This window comes from Panthera pardus, unplaced genomic scaffold, assembly GCF_024362965.1.
Source record: "Panthera pardus isolate Hobbes unplaced genomic scaffold, ASM2436296v1 HiC_scaffold_26, whole genome shotgun sequence".
NCBI classification, from domain to species: Eukaryota; Metazoa; Chordata; class Mammalia; order Carnivora; family Felidae; genus Panthera; species Panthera pardus.
In genome coordinates this window covers 18,268,326-18,286,897 of record NW_026526832.1, presented here as the reverse complement: position 1 = coordinate 18,286,897, position 18,572 = coordinate 18,268,326, and the positions used below count along the sequence as shown (strand labels likewise).

Here is an 18,572-nt window from a genome sequence, read left to right as displayed (position 1 = left end):
CACGTGTCCTCCCTGTCTTTGCTGCTAGGGGAGGTGGTTTGGGTTGCTTCTGTGAGTGTGATTGACTGGGCTGTGAGCTGGCCCTGCGTATACATCAGCTTTGCTGGGCTTCCTGATTCCCACGCTATTATCGTGGATGAGGGGATTGGACCTTTCACTACAGTAATTTACAAAGGACTGAGACAGTGTCACCCCCCCCCCCCCCCGGGTAGAGTCCATACTTGGCTGAGCAGCAGACCATTGCCTGTTCAGACTCTTCCTCACAACAGTTATGAAGTAACTGGGTAATCCACAGGGAAATAACTGCATGAAAATGTGTTCGAAGATTTACGAGAACATAAGGTCAGAACAGAACCTGGGTTCGGCTCCCTCTTCAATTTAATCCAGCAGATACTCCAGGTCTGGATGCTTGGGAAATAGGAGAATGAAGCAAGGCTCTTGCCCTCATGACATCATCACAATCTCTTTGGGGACATGTCTCCCTAAAGACAGACACATATACCGATAATGATAGTTACGTACAATGTTTAGGGGAAAATAAATAAGAAGATGGTTAACTGTGCCTTCTGAAAGGGGTTTTAAGAAATAGAATTCATCAGGTAAGGAAAGGGGATGGAACATTACTGGCAGAGGGAACTGCATGCACCAGCAAGTTCTTGCTCGAAACAATGTGTAGTGCTTTTCTGTGATATTCATGATAAGTAGCTAGCTGGCCTGTGCTGGGTTCCCCCAGTAATGGGAAACCTGGGAGAATCCATTCTATTTGCAGATTGCTCTGGTGATTTCACAGCTCTTCCTTCTGTTGAGTAGAAATCAGAGTAATTTCTTTCTTTCTTTCTTTTTTTTTTTTTTTTGAATGTTTATTTTGAGAGAGAGAGAGAGGCAGAGAGAAGGAGAGAGAGGATCCAAAGCAGGCCCTACACTGTCAGCACAGAGCCTGATGCAGGGCTTGAACCCACCAACCATGAGATCATGACCAGAGCCTAAACCAAGGGTCAGACACTCAACCAACTGAGCCACCCAGGCACCCCCCAGAGTAATTTCTATCCATTGGGTACAATGTCTCCAAAGCCCCAAGGAATGAGTTCAGTGCATCTGTGTTGTGTAGGTTCTATTGCATTCTTGGTTCAGCAAACGAAGTGCATCCTTTATACTTTTCAGATTACAAAACATTGCTGAAAGAAATGTAATCAGACCTAAACAAATGGAAAGACGTTCCATGTTCATGGATCGGAAGATATAATACTGTTAAGATGGCAACATCCTCCAAATTAATCTACAGATTTGATATAATCTCTATCAAAATTCCAGGTGGCTTCTTTGCTTAAATTGACAAGCTGACTCTAAAATTCATATGGAAATTTAAAAGACCCAGAATAGCCAAGATAATTTTGAAAAAGAACAAATCCAGTGGACTCACACTTCCCAATTTCAAAACTTATAAAGCTGCAATAATGAAGACAATGTGGTACTGGCATAAGGATAGCCATATAGATCAATGGAATAGAATTGAGAGTCCATAAATAAACCTCCATACTTATGGTTAACTCGTTTTCAACATGAGTGCCAACATCAATGGGTAAGAATAGTCTTTTCAATAAATAGTGTTGGGATAAGTATATAGCCATATGCAAAATGATGAAGTTGGACTCCTACCTCACACCATATACAAAAATGAACTCAAAATGGATAATAGGCTTAAATGTAAGAGCTAAAATTCACCCTTAGAAGAGAGTATAGGAGCAAATCTTCATGGCCTTGGGCTAAACAAAGACTTCTTAGACACAACACCAAAAGCACAAGTGACACAAGAGAAAAAATAGATGGGACAAAATTAAACACCTTTGAGTTTCAAAAGATACCCTCAAGAAAGTAAAAAGACAACCCAAAGAGGGAAAGAAGATATTTGTAAATCATATCTGCTAAGAAACTTATATCTAGAAAATATAAAGAACTCTTAAAACTCAATAATAAGACAATTTGATTTGGGTCCATTAAAAATGGGCAAACAATTTGAATAGACATTTCACCAAAGAAGATACACAAATGACCAATAAGTATATGAAAAGATGTTCAACATTAGTAGCCATTAAAGCAAACCAAATCATAATGAGGCACCATTCCACATCCACTATATTTGTTATTTTTAAAAAGATAAATGTTGGTGAGGATGTGCAGAAATTAAGACCCTCCTACACTCCTGACAGGAACATAAAATCACACAGGTGCTTTGAAAAAAGGTCTGTAAGTTCCTCAAAAGTTTAAACAGTTACCATAGGAGCCAACATTTCTCTTCCTAAATGTATATCCAAGAGAAATTCACACAAAAACTAGTACAAAAGTAAACTTGTTCGTAGCAACATTATTCATAATGGCCAAAAAAGTGGGAACAATCCCAATCCTTCAAAGGATGCATGGATAAATGTGGTCTATCCGTACAGTGGGATATTATTTGGCAGTGAAAGGAATCAAGTGCTGATGCGTGCTGTAACATGGATAAACTCTGAAAACATGGTCCGTGACAGAAGCCAGCCACAGAAGTCATGTTGTATGATTCCGTTTATATGAGATGTATAGAATAAGCAAACCTACACAGAGAGAAAGTAAATTAGTGGTTGCCACAGGGTTGGAGGGAATGGGGAGTGACTCGTGTGCACAGAGTTTCTTTTTGGGGGTGATGAAAATGTTCTAAAGTCCATTATGTTGATGGTTGCACAGCTCTGTGAATAGACTAAGGGCTATTGAACTGCACTTTAAGTTGTGAATGTCATGGTGTATGAATTCTATCTCAAAAAATTATTATATATCTATAAAACAAAAAGAAAAATGCATGAGAGAGGCACCAGACCCAGACTCACATTTATTCATGACAATAATTCATGAAACACCAATGTACGTGTGTTGCCCATGTGGTTAAGCACCAGCCTGCTGGACATTTTCTTTCTGGGCTGAGTCAACAGTAAGGTTAAGAGCTTGAAGGGTGAGGGTTCTTTGTCCCTAACATGCACTGGCACTTATCAAAGGAATGTGAAGATTGTTTTCGGGGTAGTTACTAAGCATGTCTCTTCTTTGTATTTCCAGACATCTTCGCGAATTCAACCCTAACCTGAGGGGCTTCTCTATTGGTACCGGGGAAAGAAAACAGTGCTGGAGCGTTCCTAAATCAGGCTGTGGCAGGAGCCCGAGCTGAGTGAGCAGGGGAGCCTTGGGGGTGGCCCCAGAGGTCCTCTGGGGACCTAGTCGGGGGCTTGGCCTGGGCAGGGGTGTATGGCTGAAGGCTGGGAGGTTTGGTCCAAGGGAGAGGTCTGGGGGTCAAAGACTGGACTGGCTGGGCTCTCCTGGGGTGTCCCTCACTGTGGGACACAAACATACTAGCCCACCCCCAACACCACCCCAGGAACTAGTCACAGTTTGCTCTGATGCCAGGTATATGCTTTGAGCAAATTACTTTGCCTTGTTTAGAAATCTCATGTCCACAGAAGACAGTGGTATGAGAGGGCTCAATCTGAGTTCCAGTTTTCATTGCTTCCTCAGTGCTCCATCTTTCGTGTCTTCTTCTCCTTGCCTTCCTCAGACATGCTTTCCAACAGTCTTTTCAGGCTCTCAACTTTGCACCCTTCCTGGGTCATTGAAGGAGCACGGGTCCTGGGAGGAAGCTCTGAGTCTGAGTCCTAGCACACACATCCCGCCTCCCTAAACCTTAGCCTCCGAGATGGGCCTGGCTGTGAAGCTCTCCCATGGGGTGGCTATGGGGTTCCATGCCATGTTGGATGTGAAAGTTCTGGTGAGCTGGAAGTTGTGCAGACAGGTTGGGTCAGGATGGTGGTCCCGGTAGCAATGCAGCAGGAATGCAGGACCTACCTGGGTGAACTGGTGGTGAGCAGGGGTCCATGCACACTGAGTGGAAGGTTCCGAGAGCAGGGTAGGCTTCCCTGGGTCCTACGCCTCCATTTCTCTCCATGATCCCCGAGCCTGGAGTGCTTCCTCAGATTTGCCACCTAGTCAGAGAAAAGTGAATACCACACTGAAGCTAGGATAAATATGGAAAGACCCTTTCTGTTTCTTTTTTTTTTTTAATTTTTTAAAAAGTTTATTTATTTGAGAGAGAGTGCAAGTTGGGGGAGGGGCGGGGGAGGGTGGAGAGAATCCCAAGCAGGCTGTGTGTTGATATGGGGCTCGAACTCATGAACTGCAAAATCATGACCTGAGCTGAAATCGGGAATCGGACACTTAACCAATTGAGCCAGCCAGGTGCCTCGATCCTCTCTGTTTCTTAATCCTATTTTTCTTCCAGAATAGTCCCAAACCTCTTTACTATGTAGATCTTAGGGATTCTGTGTTTGGTTCCCAGATTCCCTGACATCATTCGGCCAGTCGATTCAATCCTATCCCGAAACTACTCGCCACCTGAGTAACTCTTATTTATTCACGACAGGAATAATCCAAATGAGAGATTTTGCAAAACCTGATCAGTTTTATAATGAATTCTGCAGCTTCGTTTTCCCTTTTGGTGGGGGAAAAGTGAAAGGTTACCAATTTACTGCCTAAAAATTGTGGCTTTAATATTACCATAGCTTTGCTTTTTCCCAAAGCATTTGTCAGCTTGTAGTATCAGGAGAGACATTTCTAAGCATGATTCGGTCAGGGAGGCATCCAAGAATGAAACCTTCGTGGAGAATATAAAAGTAAGCAAGACAGAGCGCGATTCATATGGATTCCTCCCTTGCTGTCCTCAAGGCCATGGGGCTCTTTTGCACAAGTAATCCATTTGTCCAAGCACATCCTGAGATGTAGGGAAGAGTTAGGGATTATTACGCCCAGATGACAGATGAAGAAACTGTAGCACAAAGAGACAAAGTGGTCTGAACAAAAGCATCAACTCAACCATGTGGTCTGTTGTCCTTGTGCCCTGCAGGCTTTATCCCGGGTCCAGTAATAACCCCTCATACCTAACAGCAGTGTCCAATGTACAAGGTAGCCTCATGTTTATTACCCCTGTGTTCTGTGTCGTTATTGTGAGTTGGACAGAACAGAGGTCAGATACTCACATTTTCTTAATGAGGATATTGAGGCTCAGAGAGGTCAAGTAATCAGACTCTGGTCCACAGAGCATGTGCCCTGATGGCTTCAGATTTACAGATGCGGAAACCACGGCTCAAAGAGATTAAGTGGCTTACCCAAAACTCCCACCCAGGTCATCTTGATACTTTGTTCACTGTGGTTAAGACCAGACTAGCTGGGCCAATAGTTAAGAGAGGATGGAATTGGGGTGCCGGGGTGGCTCAGTCGGTTGAGCATCTGACTCTTGGTTTCAGCTCAAGTCATGATCTCGAGGTTCGTGAGATCAAGCTCCACGTCGGGCTCTGCCGTGACACCGTGGAGTCTGCTTGAGATTCTCTCTTTCCCTCTCTCTCTGCCCCTCCCTGACTGATGCTTGCTCACTCTCTCTCTATCTCAAAATAAATAAACTAAAAAAAAAATTTTTTTTTATTAAAAAAGAGAGGAAGATCTGACAACCAGTATTTTCCTGCTGGCACTGTGCCAGAGACTGGTATCGGTGGTGGTGGTGGTGGTGGTAGTGATTCAGTGGATTATTTCCAATGTGGATGCTTACCACATGCTACTCTAAGTTCTTGATCTCATCCATCCGACAACTCGATGAAGAAGGTATGCTTACCGTCCCCATGGTACACAGGGAAACACTGAGGGTTTGCCAAGTCGAGTACTCTGTCAAGGTCTCCCAGCTGGGCAGTGGCTGATGGAAGCAGGAGTCAGCCCCATGCTGTGTGGCACCAAGAGTGGCTCTTACTCCACAAGGCTCCTTTGCTCATCTCATTCACTGCTCTCCATGACCCTCTCGGTTAGGGGGGGTTTATCTCTACTCTTTGGGGACTGCAAACTTAAGTTACATGACCACAGTCAGCAGGAGGCCACTAAATGTCAAGCCCAAGTGTGTCTGACTCAACCACGTCACCTCGAGGGTGCGGGTACCCTTGAAGTGGAGTTCATACCACAGGATCAGGCTCATACCCAGCAATGTATGACATGAAACGCACATACAGCCTTCTGTCTGCCCCGAATGAGCCTGGCTTGGAAGAGAAAGGAGGACGTTTCATCAAGGAGGCCAATCAGGAAACATTCCTCTGAGTCACCCCCTCGTGTGTGGTGTGCCCTGCCCTTCCCAAAGCACAGTCACGACTCCCCCGCCTCCCCCACACCTCCAGTGGAGACTGAATGGGAAAGGTGATCTGGGGCAGGAACATAGCCTTCCGTCCAACTATCCTGTTGCACATTTGGTTCCTGCCATCTCTGCGAAGTCCTCTCCCTGCCCCGCTTCACAGTCCCTGCTTCTCAGGTGACTTCTTCCTATGTGCCCACAGGAATTTACCTGTTCAGGCCAGGAGGCTGGTGGACCTGATGAAGAATGACACGGTAATTCTGGGGGAAGCACCACCTGGGACCGCTTGAGGTAGGATTCCCCGGAAGAGAGAGTGAGCAGGAGAAATCCGTGGAGGCAGAAAGGCTCAGCTCTGGGGTAGAGGATGAGATGAGGCCACATGGAAGTCTAGAGAATCCACCTTTAAAAACAACAACAAATGACTTAGCACCTACAACCTGTGACCTATGATCTCAGGACCCCAAAACCAAAGAACAGGAATTGTTAATGTCCATTAAACCCACTGGTATGTGAGGATCCATCCCTGCCAATGTTCAGCACTTTTCCTTGACTTGACTCTGGAGCAAGGCACTTACTTGTTGGTTTCCTATTCATTTCAGAAGATAAATTTTCAGGAAGATTGGAAGATAATAACCCTGTTTATAGGAGGCAACGATCTCTGTGAATTCTGCAGTGACCTGGTGAGTCTCCAGGCCCTTAACTCAAGACTCCCCAGGGAAGGGATTGTCACCCTCGGTGGCTGGAGCAGTACAGCAGGGGTTGGGACTTGGGGCTTGTGGCCCGGGATTAACCCTGAGACCAAGGAGGCATTCACCTCCAGGAAAAGATTCAACCAAGCTGGTTATGAAATTGATCTTGATTAAGTTTCATAACAAGGGAACCTTATCATATCATATTCTAGAAACCAAGATAGCATTCCAAGGATCTGGAAAAATCAGGCGTATCTTCATCTAGGTCATTATAAGTCAGCTCCTTTCTCCAGCATTGAACTGCCTTACCATCTGTAGGCCATCATTTGAATGGAAAGGTTGATTTCCTAACGCAAGCGTTTAGGCAAGGTTCGGAGCCAAGTCTCTCCGAGTTGATGGGAAACCCAAGAGCCAGGCTGCTGCCTCGTGGATGTGGCACTTCTTCCTGGAACCCCAGAATCTCTGAGCTGTCCTCGACCCTACTGACCACTCTTCTACCTGTGGCAGGAATGCCTTCCATAGAATCTAGCTGTTGAACATTCCCAGCAATAGGCAGCTCTCTAATGTGCTCTACTTAGTATTATAAGCAGGTACCAATTTTTTTGGTAGTGCTTTTTGTGTGAAGCCCAACTCGGCCTTCTTGTAATTTCTACCTTTTCTGCCTGTGCTAGGCATGCCTGCAACTCTTCCGCATGGAATCCAGCAGACTTTAAAGATAATAGGTTTTCTTAAAAATTTTATTTTATAAGCAATCCACATAGGAAGTATATCAAAGTACAGAGGAAAAAAAATATTCTCTGTAATTAACAACATCCAGAAATGCCATGTCTAGCATGTCTTTCTAGCATGTTCTGTGATTGGGAAGCCATTGCTTTATTATTTGCTAACAATAGCATCATTCTGGAAATCTTGTTTGGTGATCTGCTTTTTCTCAATAGCAATACATTGGGAAGATACTCCTCTGTCAGTATTTAGTCTTCCATAAAATAATTCTTAATGACCGTATAAGTCACCCATAACCTATATTGGCCATACTTTATTTAGCTGTCCCCAGTCATTGGAGACATAACTTGTATTGTTTCTAATTATGCCTGTTATAAATAATACTAGGATAAACATCCATCTTTATGTACATCTATAATTGTTTCCTGATATGTATTCCAAGTAGTAAGACTTTTAAGCAAGAAGATATATATGTTTCCCCTAATATTTTATCACGAAAATTTACAAACATACTGAGAAATGGAAAGAATTGTGGAGGAGAGGCTCATATATCCACTGCCTAGATTTTACAGTTGTTAAATCCATTAAGCTAATATAGCAAAATGTTATCTTATAAGTTTAATGGATTTATCCATCCATCTTATTTTGGGGGGATTCTGCACATTTTTTAATGTTTTGGATACATGTTGCCAAATTGCTTCCAGAATGTTGGTATCAGTTATGTCTATTTCCTCACTCTCCATCTGTCAATGTATGTTATTTGTTTTAATAGCTGCTAATCTAATAAATGAAAAAATTGTATCTTGTTTTCAAAATTTGCATTTACTTGATCAGTAGGGAGGAATAAACCTCTATTTAATGCTCATTTGAATTTCTCCTGAAAAGTTCTATATTATGCCTATTGACTATTTTCTGTTAAGGTATTTATCGCTCTCTTATTGATTTCTAAAAGCCCCTTATATTAAATATACTAACCCCTTTATCAAATATGTTGCCTATTTGTGGCTTTCTATTTAATTTTGTTTATAGTGTTTTCTGATAAACAGAACGTTTTTAATTTCTAGTATCATTTGCTGGGCGTGTACCATATGCCAGGCGCTGTACTAGGAGCTAAGCCTTGAGTCTCTGTCCTCAAGGAACTCACAGTCAGGGAGGGAGGCGCAGACAACTCGCCATAACATGATAAGGAAAACATCATGATGTGGTTGTAGTGATACAGAAGAGAGTTCCAAAGTAAGAATTGCCATGGGAATTTGTGTTTTGTGTGGGGGAGAGTCAGAGGTTTACACAGAGCAGGAGACCTTCCAGCTGGGGCTGGAAAATGAGGACATTTGTCAGGCAGAAAGAGGACCAGCAGAGGAAAGTTGAGGAAGTGGGGAGTCTTGCTGAGCCTGGGAGCTTCTTCTCTGAGGGGCAACCCTGCCCCCAAGACCCCTCACAGCCTTCTTCCCTGGCATCAAAGTCACCAGGGTCTGAGGTTTTCAGGCTGTGACGTGAAGGCCCACGGTGGGCCTGGGGCTGTTAGCAAAGTGGGTGGGGAAGTTGGACCATGGCCCTGCCCCCCTTCTTGAAAGTTATAGTTTTGATTAGTTTGGGCTCTTGGTTAGATTTAAGCCAGAGAAAGGGTTCCACTTAAAAAAAAAAAAAAAAAAAAAAAAAAAAAAAATTTTTTTTTTTAAACCACAAGTATGGAGAGCAGAAGAAAAAATGATTAAAATGTTTTTATGCTTAGGGGAGAGGATTCCCAGGACCCCCTTGCCCTCCCATCATCTCCTTAAGTGATCTGATTGGGCCATAGGTCCCCCAGGCACTTGAGGCTCTAAGAAAAGAGCTCAGGCCATAGGATCAGAGAATATTCAAACTACAGGAATCTTAGAGGTCCTAGGCTCCAACACCCCATTCTAGAGGGGCCCAGAGGTGTGATGTGCTTTAGCTAAGGCCCTGCATCTCGCTAATGCAAAGTGGATCCAGAGCTCTCCATAATTCCATGCAGAAAAAAAGGCTTCCCTGGTCTCACAACCACGACCAGCCCAAGGACAGTGGGGTTGGAGCAGAGGCTGGGGGCCCCGAAGGTGAACCTTATGTTTCAACGTTGCCTATTCTGGCTGAAGTACAAGAAGAAGGGGACCCAAGAGAGGAAATGGCCCTGGTCTGCAGAGAGATTGGGTAGTGAATGGTGTTAAACATTTTGTCTTCTTGCAGGTCCACTATTCTCCCCAGAACTTCACGGACAACATCAGGAAGGCTCTGGACATCCTCCATGCTGAGGTGTGGAAGCTGGTCTGCGTGGCCTCTGTGCAGTTCAACCGCGTCCTTCTTGGGCCTCAGGCTTGGCCCAGAGGCAGCTCTGGCTTCCTGCCTGCCTTTCCCTGGAGGCCAGTGCTGACCATGCTGTTGTCCTAAACACAGTGTCAATGGGGGGAGGTGGGGCAGGAGGGATAAGGAAGTGGACGGGGCCACATTAAAGACCACGGACCCAGCTGGCCCCAGACCCAGATGAGAGACTGGATCCCCTGGCCTTGGTCCTCTTAGGGACTAGTCTTGCCTTCCCTCAGGTTCCTCGGGCATTTGTGAACCTGGTAAATGTTCTGGAGATCATCAACCTGAGGGAGCTGTATCAGGAGAAGAAAGTCAGCTGCCCAAGGCTGATCCTTAGGTGAGAAGGAAGCTTCCCCAACCACCCACCCACCCACTCCCCGGCCCCGTTCCCTGTAGCGCCATGAGACCCTTAGCAGAAAGTAATCTCAATTACTTAGAAAGCCCAAGGGCAGATGTGTGAGAAGTGTTAAGACCACCCCATTTTCCAACCCGACAAGGCCTAACGGGTTTTCGTGACTGAGCGTAGGCCTCATCTACCCTCCAAGTATGTACTTACAACCCAGCCGTGCTCCTGTTGTCATGGCGGCTCAGGACACCCTTCAGTTCTCAGGGGAGGGAAGAGTAAAGTGTGAGGAACGGAGTGTTCCTGCGTGGCCAGGCTCACGGGCCACCACTAAGTGTATCCAGAGCTTCCCCACCCCTACAGGCCCATCTCCAGGACAGAGGGAGCTTCTGTTTGGCATGGGTGCTCCTGGCTGGGCAATCACAAATGTAGGGCTCTTGTCACTTAGAGGAGGGGGGGGGACAAATTATAATCAGGATCTGGAGGACAGTCTTCCCGGAGCATAGAGCGCCCTGGTCCTGGGAAAGTCCCTGAGAAGCCTTCTTTATTCTGTCTCCAGAGCCAAACAAAGGTAGTTCCCTCTCTGATATTACACATCTCCATGACCTTCAGGGTTAAGATACCCTTCTAACCCGAGCATGAACATTTCTCACAGCATTGTTTCCTGTAAGTCCCTCTCTGGACCATTAGCCCAGGCCACAGTGGCTGTGCCCCAGCCCAGCTTCCTCCCTAGCTCTGCAGCTCTTCCCAGGCCCCCACCACAGCCCTGGGCACACCACGTGCTGATTATTCATGTGCCTCTCCCCCAACAGCCCTGACCTCTGTCTGAGTCACTGCTAGCACAGTGTAGGGGCTCTGTGGCTGTTTGCTGAATGAGTGAATGAATAATTCACAAGGGCCAGGTTTGCTCTTGGAAATGAAGGGGTACCTTGGCCGCCACCCTGAAGATCCATGCCAGACCGCACTTGGGGGCCCAGATTGCACAGGTCCCCTGGGGAAGGCCTGAGGACACCGTGAGCAGGAGGATGGCTGCTGGATGACACAGGCCTATTAATGCAGCTGGTGTCAGGCATGCTATTTTCAGCTGCTGACTCATTCTCTGGCTCCCACTTTCTCCAGTCACTGGGCCACACGGGGGATTCAGTGTATTCATTTCAGAGCAGCTTACCCCCAAATCTCTTGCTACCAATCACTGCAGGGTTTTTAGACAATTAAAGCTAAAGGTTCGGAGTAGGCATTTGCCAGGTCTGTTCTCAGCTCTGAAATGGCCAAGTCACTGACAGGTTAGGCAGACTGGGGGTCACCTTGGTCTGCCGCCTCTCTGCTGTCCTGTCTCAGTGGTCGAGCCTTCCTCGGAGGGCCATCTACTCTAAGCCATCTACTATTATACCCTCACCCCCTTAGACCAAAAGCCTGGATATGCAAGGTGGCCAATCACAGCAGAGATACAGACTGGACAGAAGCAGTTTAACCAGGGATCAGACCAGACGTTCTTGAGTTCAAGTCCTAGCTCCCACACTTAGTCTCCGTGTGACCTTGAGAAAGTACTCAACCACACTGAGCCTCAGTTTTCTCATCTATACAGTGAGGATAATGATAATCCAACCTCTTGAATAGCTGAGAGGATTAAATGCGTTCATACCCATAAAGCTCTTGGCACAGTAAACAGTAATATGCATTAGCCCCTCTTATTTTTGTCATTTTTATTATTTAAAAGTAGGTGTGCCTTATCTGTGCCATCTGTCTTCAGACAGTCATAAGGTAACTCAGCTCTGTAAGTCCCTCCTGCAGATGTCAGAAGTAACTATTTCACTTTAAAGAGAAAATCCAGGTCTGTTGAATTTTCTTCGGCTTCCTCTGGTACCTCCAAATTAAATAGGTTCTGAATCTCAAGCCAGGGTCATGCATTCAGATGGTGATTTTGATGGGGTGGGGCCTCTCCTTGGTTTGGTCTACAGGAATCTGTGCTCCTGTGTCCTGAAGTTTGATGATAACGCACCAGAACTTGCCTCCCTCATCGAAGTCAATAAGAAATACCAGGTAAGCCAGGAAAGGTTCTAAGACTGCCCAAGATGTCGTCTGATTGCTCTGGTTAGAAAATGAGCACATGCTTACGTTATCTTGACCCCAGCTGTCCAATGTGAGGTTACCACTGACCAGTTTACAGATTTAAAGATACTCTGAGAGGCAGCAGGGACTGTAATTCAGTTTATTTGAATCAAGCTGTAAACAACGAAGTCACTGAACATATTTCACCAAATCTCAGTGCCTGGCCTTACACACACACAAATATATTTCCATTTGTCCTTGAGAAATGTTTATGAGCTTCCGACTCCTGGCTGGGAAACCGTTTCTGTCTAAGAGAGTCTAGAGGATTCAGTGAGATCACTTGCATTTCCTCTGTCCTCCTCTTCCAGGGAAACAGGTGTTATTGGGGAGCACAGGGAGAAAGAAAGTCAGCAGGTGATCTCCAAACATCCTGTGGGTTCTTCATTTGGGGACTTTTTCCATCCAATCTTTGAGCAGAGCAAATGGATCACTTGACTATGTTGAGCTCCCCCAAACAATCATCCAGTCACTCAAGAGGACAATGGTAGCCTTCTAGCTGTCTAGGGTAGGCTGCAAACAGCTTCCAGAGTGGTTCCATCCTTCAAACCCATGGACTCCTTGGAGTAGAACCACTTCCCTGCTTTGAGGCAGCCATGCCTGCCAGGGGTATCAGGGCTCAGGGGAATGAACTTCTATCTATCACCCTCTGGGTGACTCCCCAGCTGCACCTCCTTCTGCTGTGGGCAGGCACCTCTTCCCCTGGTGAGGAAGTCCATGGCCGACAGCAGGCGGGGGAAGGCAGCCAAGGTTATGGCCATGAAAGCAAGGCTGCTCCAGATGGAACAGGTTCTTGGGTGCAAGCAAAAAAACCTCTGCACTGCTGGTTAATTTTGGCAGATGTGTTATACGAGCAGAGTGTCTGAAAGAGTTAAAAAGCGAGGCTCAGAGGCTGTGCCATGAGAAATCACAGAATCGTGAAATTCTAGGGTCCAAGCCATAAGGATCAAAATCAGGCCAAAGAACTAGTTCAGTGGAAACATTGTGGACACAGCTGTCACTTCTGCTTTTAGGAACTGAATGCAGCTGCCACCCTTAGCAGAAAGGATTCTGGGCTGTTCGTCTTTCTATCACCAGCTCTGGAGGGCCCCGGGGCCTGTGCCTAAGCCCTAGTGTGAGGGTCATTGGGAGAGCCAGCATTCATCTTTCTCCCCTTCTACAGTGGGAGGCAGGTTGCTCTTAGTATAGTGGAGTTTTTCCAAACATAGAAAGTGGATTCAGATGCTGGTGGTCAGCGAAAAGGAAAGGGAAGGGAAGGGGAAGGAAAGGGAAGGGAAGGGGAAGGAAGGGGAAGGAAGGGGAAGGAAGGGGAAGGAAGGGGAAGGAAGGGGAAGGAAGGGGAAGGAAGGGGAAGGAAAGGAAAGGAAATCTATTCACCAAAATTGCCTTCACCAACCTCTCTAGTCTGCCATTTCCAGGTCTGATCTCGGTTACCAATGAGATCCTGGAGGAGCTCGCAGGTCAGCCACAGCAGGCCATCAAGCCCGCTCTCAGAATCTTCTCACTCACTACTTTCTGCAAAAGCTATGGTTCCCGTAACTCGCCATGGAGGTGATCATTGCATTAAAAACCACCATGAGCCAGGCATTCTAGACACTCTTTCATTTCTCAAGGGATGCACAGTTCCACTGTGTGCCATTGTGTCTCATCCACAGGGTAATCAGTAGCATCAGAAGGGATCTAAAGGATGGTCCAGGCCTTGCCAAACACCCTTCATTTACAGATGAGGAAAGAGAGGTCCAGAGAGGGGGAGAGCATCTTGCTGAAAGTCACACAGCTACTTAGTGGTATTGCACTCTCTTTCTGGCTGCCCCTGGGAAAAGGAAGTACATGGTCCTTCTGAAATGCCCCCACTAAGGTTCCTGACTTCCCTCTCCAGCCAGGGTCCTGGCCCCATCTGCTAGAAATCTGGCAAGCAGTGAAATGGCAGAGGCTGGCAGAATTTGAAGCCAGAATTGGGATAGTTGGTCCTCCTGGAACCAAGCCCAAGTGGGAGCTATGAGAGTAACAGCCCTGTTACCCTCCTGGACAGATCTGAGAGTTTCAAAGAAGTGTACAAGCACAGGACCATTCATGCGCTCTCTCTCTCTCTCTCTCTCTCTCTCTCTCTCTCTCTCTCTCTCTCTCTCACACACACACACACACACACACACACACACACACACACACACACACCATGCACGAATGATAGAAATGGGCAGTAAGTGCCATTGCTGATTCACCTTTGATTTTCTAAACAAATGTAGGGCAGAAATAAGTTAAATGTAAGGATTATCCCAAAAAGTCATTTGTTCAAATCAATACTCTATCCCCTCCCCAATGTCCCCTGCCCCAGTCTTTAATCAGAAGCTTTAAAAGGAGATCCAGCTGATGGTCTCGGGTTTTTCCTTATCTTTCCTTTTGTTTTTGTTTTTGGTTTTGGTTTTTTTTCCACAGCCTCGGTCAAATATATGCAATGGCAGCTGGGGTTGGGGGCAGGGTCTGAGATAAAGGCTGATCTAAAAAGTAACTAGTTGGTTCCGGATAGGTTGAGATTTTGCTACAGATTGATTTCACTCCAGGGTCAGACTCTGTTTAAACTCTATGGCAGAGAAAAAGATTGCACAAGGCCCGGTGCAAAGAGGCCCCTGACCCTTGCCCCGTTTGCCTCCTGCAGGAGGGGACTCACCAGCTGGTTGAAAATGGGCGATACGACACAAGGGAGGACTTCACGGTGGTCGTGCAGCCATTTTTTGAAAAAGTGGACATGCCAAAGACCTCGGTAACGAAAGCAACGATCATGGGTAAAGGGGAGCCACGCAGTGTCCAGTTTGTAGTGTCATTTCTGTATCCAACGTCCCTATAACGTTCCTCCCCCTTTTCTGCCCTGTGACCAGGCGGGGCTGCCCGACAGCTCTTTCTTCGCTCCTGACTGTTTCCACTTCAGCAGGAAAGCTCACGCTCACGCGGCCAGTGCCCTCTGGAACAACATGGTAAGACGACTGAGGTCGGGAAAATTATTCTCCCTCTGGGAGGAGAAAGTCTCTGGCAAGCTCTTGAAGGAGTTCAGAGACCCATCACTCAGGCTGTGTGATCTCCCACACCGCAATGATGACAAACCACATTCCCCACACCCCTCCCTCCCTTCCCCAGCCCCGACCTGCCTCCTGACCTTCCCATTCTTGCCACCTCTTTTCTGCTTCTTGCCTTAGCTGGAACCTGTTGGCCAGAAGACAACGCAGCATAATTTTGAACACAAGATCAGTATCACATGTCCGACCCAGGTAGAGTGGGAAGTTCATCCTTGCAACAGGTCTATTTATCTGAAGCATCTTTTCCAGGCTTTTGACACCTCTGTGAGGTTTCTCAGTTCATTTCACCCCCAGATCCTACCCCTACCCCAGACTCAGTGAACCATCCACAGAGCCCTATCTGGTTGGACCATGAGGGGTGACAGCCCCCAGTGGCCAGAGGCCCCTAGGGTGCTCCTTTGTCCACGTCCCAGGGAACCCTAGCACAAGTCTGGGCTGCACACAGTTCTCTCCAGCTGGGAAGAGGAATGTGACAGCACCACCCAGCTCTCATTTTGGAGACTGAGGGCGGTAGCGATCCTCAAGGACAAGGATGGGACAATAGGATACCCTGTCTCCGTGTAGCCGCTGCCTCCATGGTGGGATAGAAAGAACAAGGAACTGAGACCCGGAATAACATCTGCTAGGACAAGGGTTGGGGATGGGGCTGGTCAACTGGAAGCCAGAGCAAAGAAAGCAGACCCCTATGCTCACTCACCAGTTTTCAGGAAGATTCTTGGATCTCTGTAGCTGTTCCCTCACCTCTACGCATGTCTCTGTATTCCCAGAGGGGTCCCTAGACTGAGCTGAGGCTTATGTGGGGCAGGACCTCAAAGCACCTGTCTTTTCTTGCCTAGGCAGAGTGGGAGTGGCATGGGGGTGGCAAGGGCCCTAGGGAGGCTCTGTTGGGAAGGGCAGGGTCAAAAGGAGGGGTGATACAGCTGCCCCAGCCAGCTGTGTGGGAACCTGAGAGCAGACTTGCTCCTCTGGAGCCACTACAGGGTTTATTCTAATCGTTCCTACAAGTTCAGGTTGCAGAGAAGGCCCAGTGCATCCTGGGAGGGAGCCTGCAGTGGTCAGCCTGGCAGGGAGGGGCTGGGAATGTGGGGCAGGGGAGGCCCAAAGTGTTGTGCGGAAAGCAAGCAGAATTTGCTGGAATTGCTCACCGCCCTCTTCTCACAGTTCTGGCCGTTTCTGAGAACCTACAAGAACAGCGTGCAGGTACGGGCTTGTTTCTCCCCTTTCTCCACAGCGGGCAGCCCCTGGGCTGGGACTGGCCCAACAAGGTGGGGTGGGAATGCTGGCAAGGGTCCTGATGGGCAGCCGAGGGGAATGAACGCTTCTGTGTGAGATCCGCCACCTACGCCTTCGGACAGGGTGGCAGGCAGAATAAGCCGCACTGGTAACAGCCCAGGTGGAGGCCAGCCAGTCAAATCACAGCCTCATCAAAGACATAAGTGAAGATCGCGTTCCTCTTCATAAAACTGCCACAGACACAGAGGTGGAGGGGGGTGGGGTGAGGGCATTGAGTTGATGCTCTGATCTCGCCTTGGATGGTGCGGGTTCTGAACTCGGTTAGCGGATCCCAGCCTGGGATCACCTAGGGGGCCTTCTTCAGTGCCCCTCCACGTCCCTCCCACCCCCCGGGTGGGACCCAGGAACCTGTGTTTGGTAAAGCTCTCTGGGTGAGTGTGACACCTAGTCAGCATCTCGGGTCCCTTTCAACCCGGGATTCCAGGATTCGTTCTGTGCCTGTAGGGTCATGGGAGCCAGCTGCTGTGCAGGGACAGAGCTCCTTCTGCCTCACCGCCCACCTCAGGTAAGTTCCTCATGAGACACCAGGACCCCTGGGCCCCTCCATGAGGACTCGGGGGCCAACAAGTGCTCTGACAAGACTTGGCATATGGAACTAAATGACACAGGGCTAGTGCTTGCTTCCTGTCTGGGTGGTTGCCTGGGATATGTCCCTGCCTTGTCCCCCTCTGCCCTGCAGCCATGTCATTAGCCAGCAGGACCCGTGGTGACCAGGCCAGGAACCGTTTGCTGCCTTCTCATTCAGCCTCTTGAGGGAGCACATGTCGGGGAGCCACATGAGTTCTCCCTACCCCAGTGGTGTGACCGCACTGAGGCCCAGAGGTGGGGGTGGGGTACCCGGGGAGTCCCAAGAGTGAGCCAGCTCTGCAGGGTGTCCTGTGGTCCCAGACTCTGAAACTTTCTAGCCCTACTTTCTAGTAGAGAGATTTGGGACAGGGAAAGGCCTGACATGATTATTTCTCAGATTTTGGGTGAAAACCCAGAGCCCAGCTCTAAACGGGCTGAGCACCAGACTCTGTACCATATCTCAGATGGTCTGGTGCCCTTGCGGTCCTGTGCTCAGGTCACTGCTGGCCTCCCACACGACCACTGGCACTGAAGCGGTTGATTCTACTCTGCCCTCTCTACCATCTGTCCGTCCATCTGTCCATCCATCCATCCATTCCCTCTCCTTCTCCCTCAGCACCTCTCTCCCCATAGGTCCAGGACTTATCGTTGGGTCTCTTTATGGGAAAATTCCTCATATAACCTCTGTCGGCCTCCATGGCCCAAACACACATGCGGGTCATATTTCTGGTCTTGCTTGAAGCAGGAAGCCGTAGGCTCCGACTACAGGTTCCTTCCCACGGACTCAAGTGTGTCCACTTGTCTTTCCAGTGCACACCCTGAGACCGGCAGATATCCAAGTTGTGGCTGCGCTGGGGGATTCTCTGACCGTAAGGACTCTTGGGCCCCAGTTGGGGTGCGGTGGGGCTGTGCCAGTTCCAGGGTCTGCACCCCGGCCTCTGTGTTGCCCTGCACCCCTGTCCTGGCTCTGTCGATCTGAGAGCATGGCAGTGGTTTGATTTTGCAGCCACTTTCTCAAGCAGGTGTGCAAGAGGAAATCTTTCTCAGGAGTCAGCTGAATTGTTTCTTTTTTTTTTTTTTAATAGTTTTTTTTTTTTTTTTAACGTTTATTTATTTTTGAGACAGAGAGAGACAGAGCACGAATGGGGGAGGGTCAGAGAGAGGGAGACACAGAATCTGAAACAGGCTCCAGGCTCCGAGCTGTCAGCACAGAGCCCGACGCGGGGCTCGAACTCACGGACCGCGAGATCGTGACCTGAGCCGAAGTCGGCCGCTTAACCAAC

At 47.9% G+C, this 18,572-nt stretch overlaps 1 protein-coding gene across 1 annotated transcript in view; it reads left to right on the top strand.

Annotated features, from left to right (window-relative positions):
• PLB1 (phospholipase B1) overlaps positions 1-18,572 on the top strand; it is a 143,067-nt gene that overhangs the window by 80,505 nt on the left and 43,990 nt on the right. Inside the window, 13 exon segments of the mRNA XM_053891038.1 lie at positions 3,082-3,130; positions 3,132-3,190; positions 6,381-6,432; positions 6,778-6,858; positions 9,793-9,858; positions 10,146-10,246; positions 12,211-12,292; positions 15,015-15,119; positions 15,235-15,330; positions 15,550-15,621; positions 16,591-16,629; positions 17,167-17,227; positions 18,100-18,158. Of these exon segments, the coding sequence (XP_053747013.1) occupies positions 3,082-3,130; positions 3,132-3,190; positions 6,381-6,432; positions 6,778-6,858; positions 9,793-9,858; positions 10,146-10,246; positions 12,211-12,292; positions 15,015-15,119; positions 15,235-15,330; positions 15,550-15,621; positions 16,591-16,629; positions 17,167-17,227; positions 18,100-18,158 (922 nt within the window).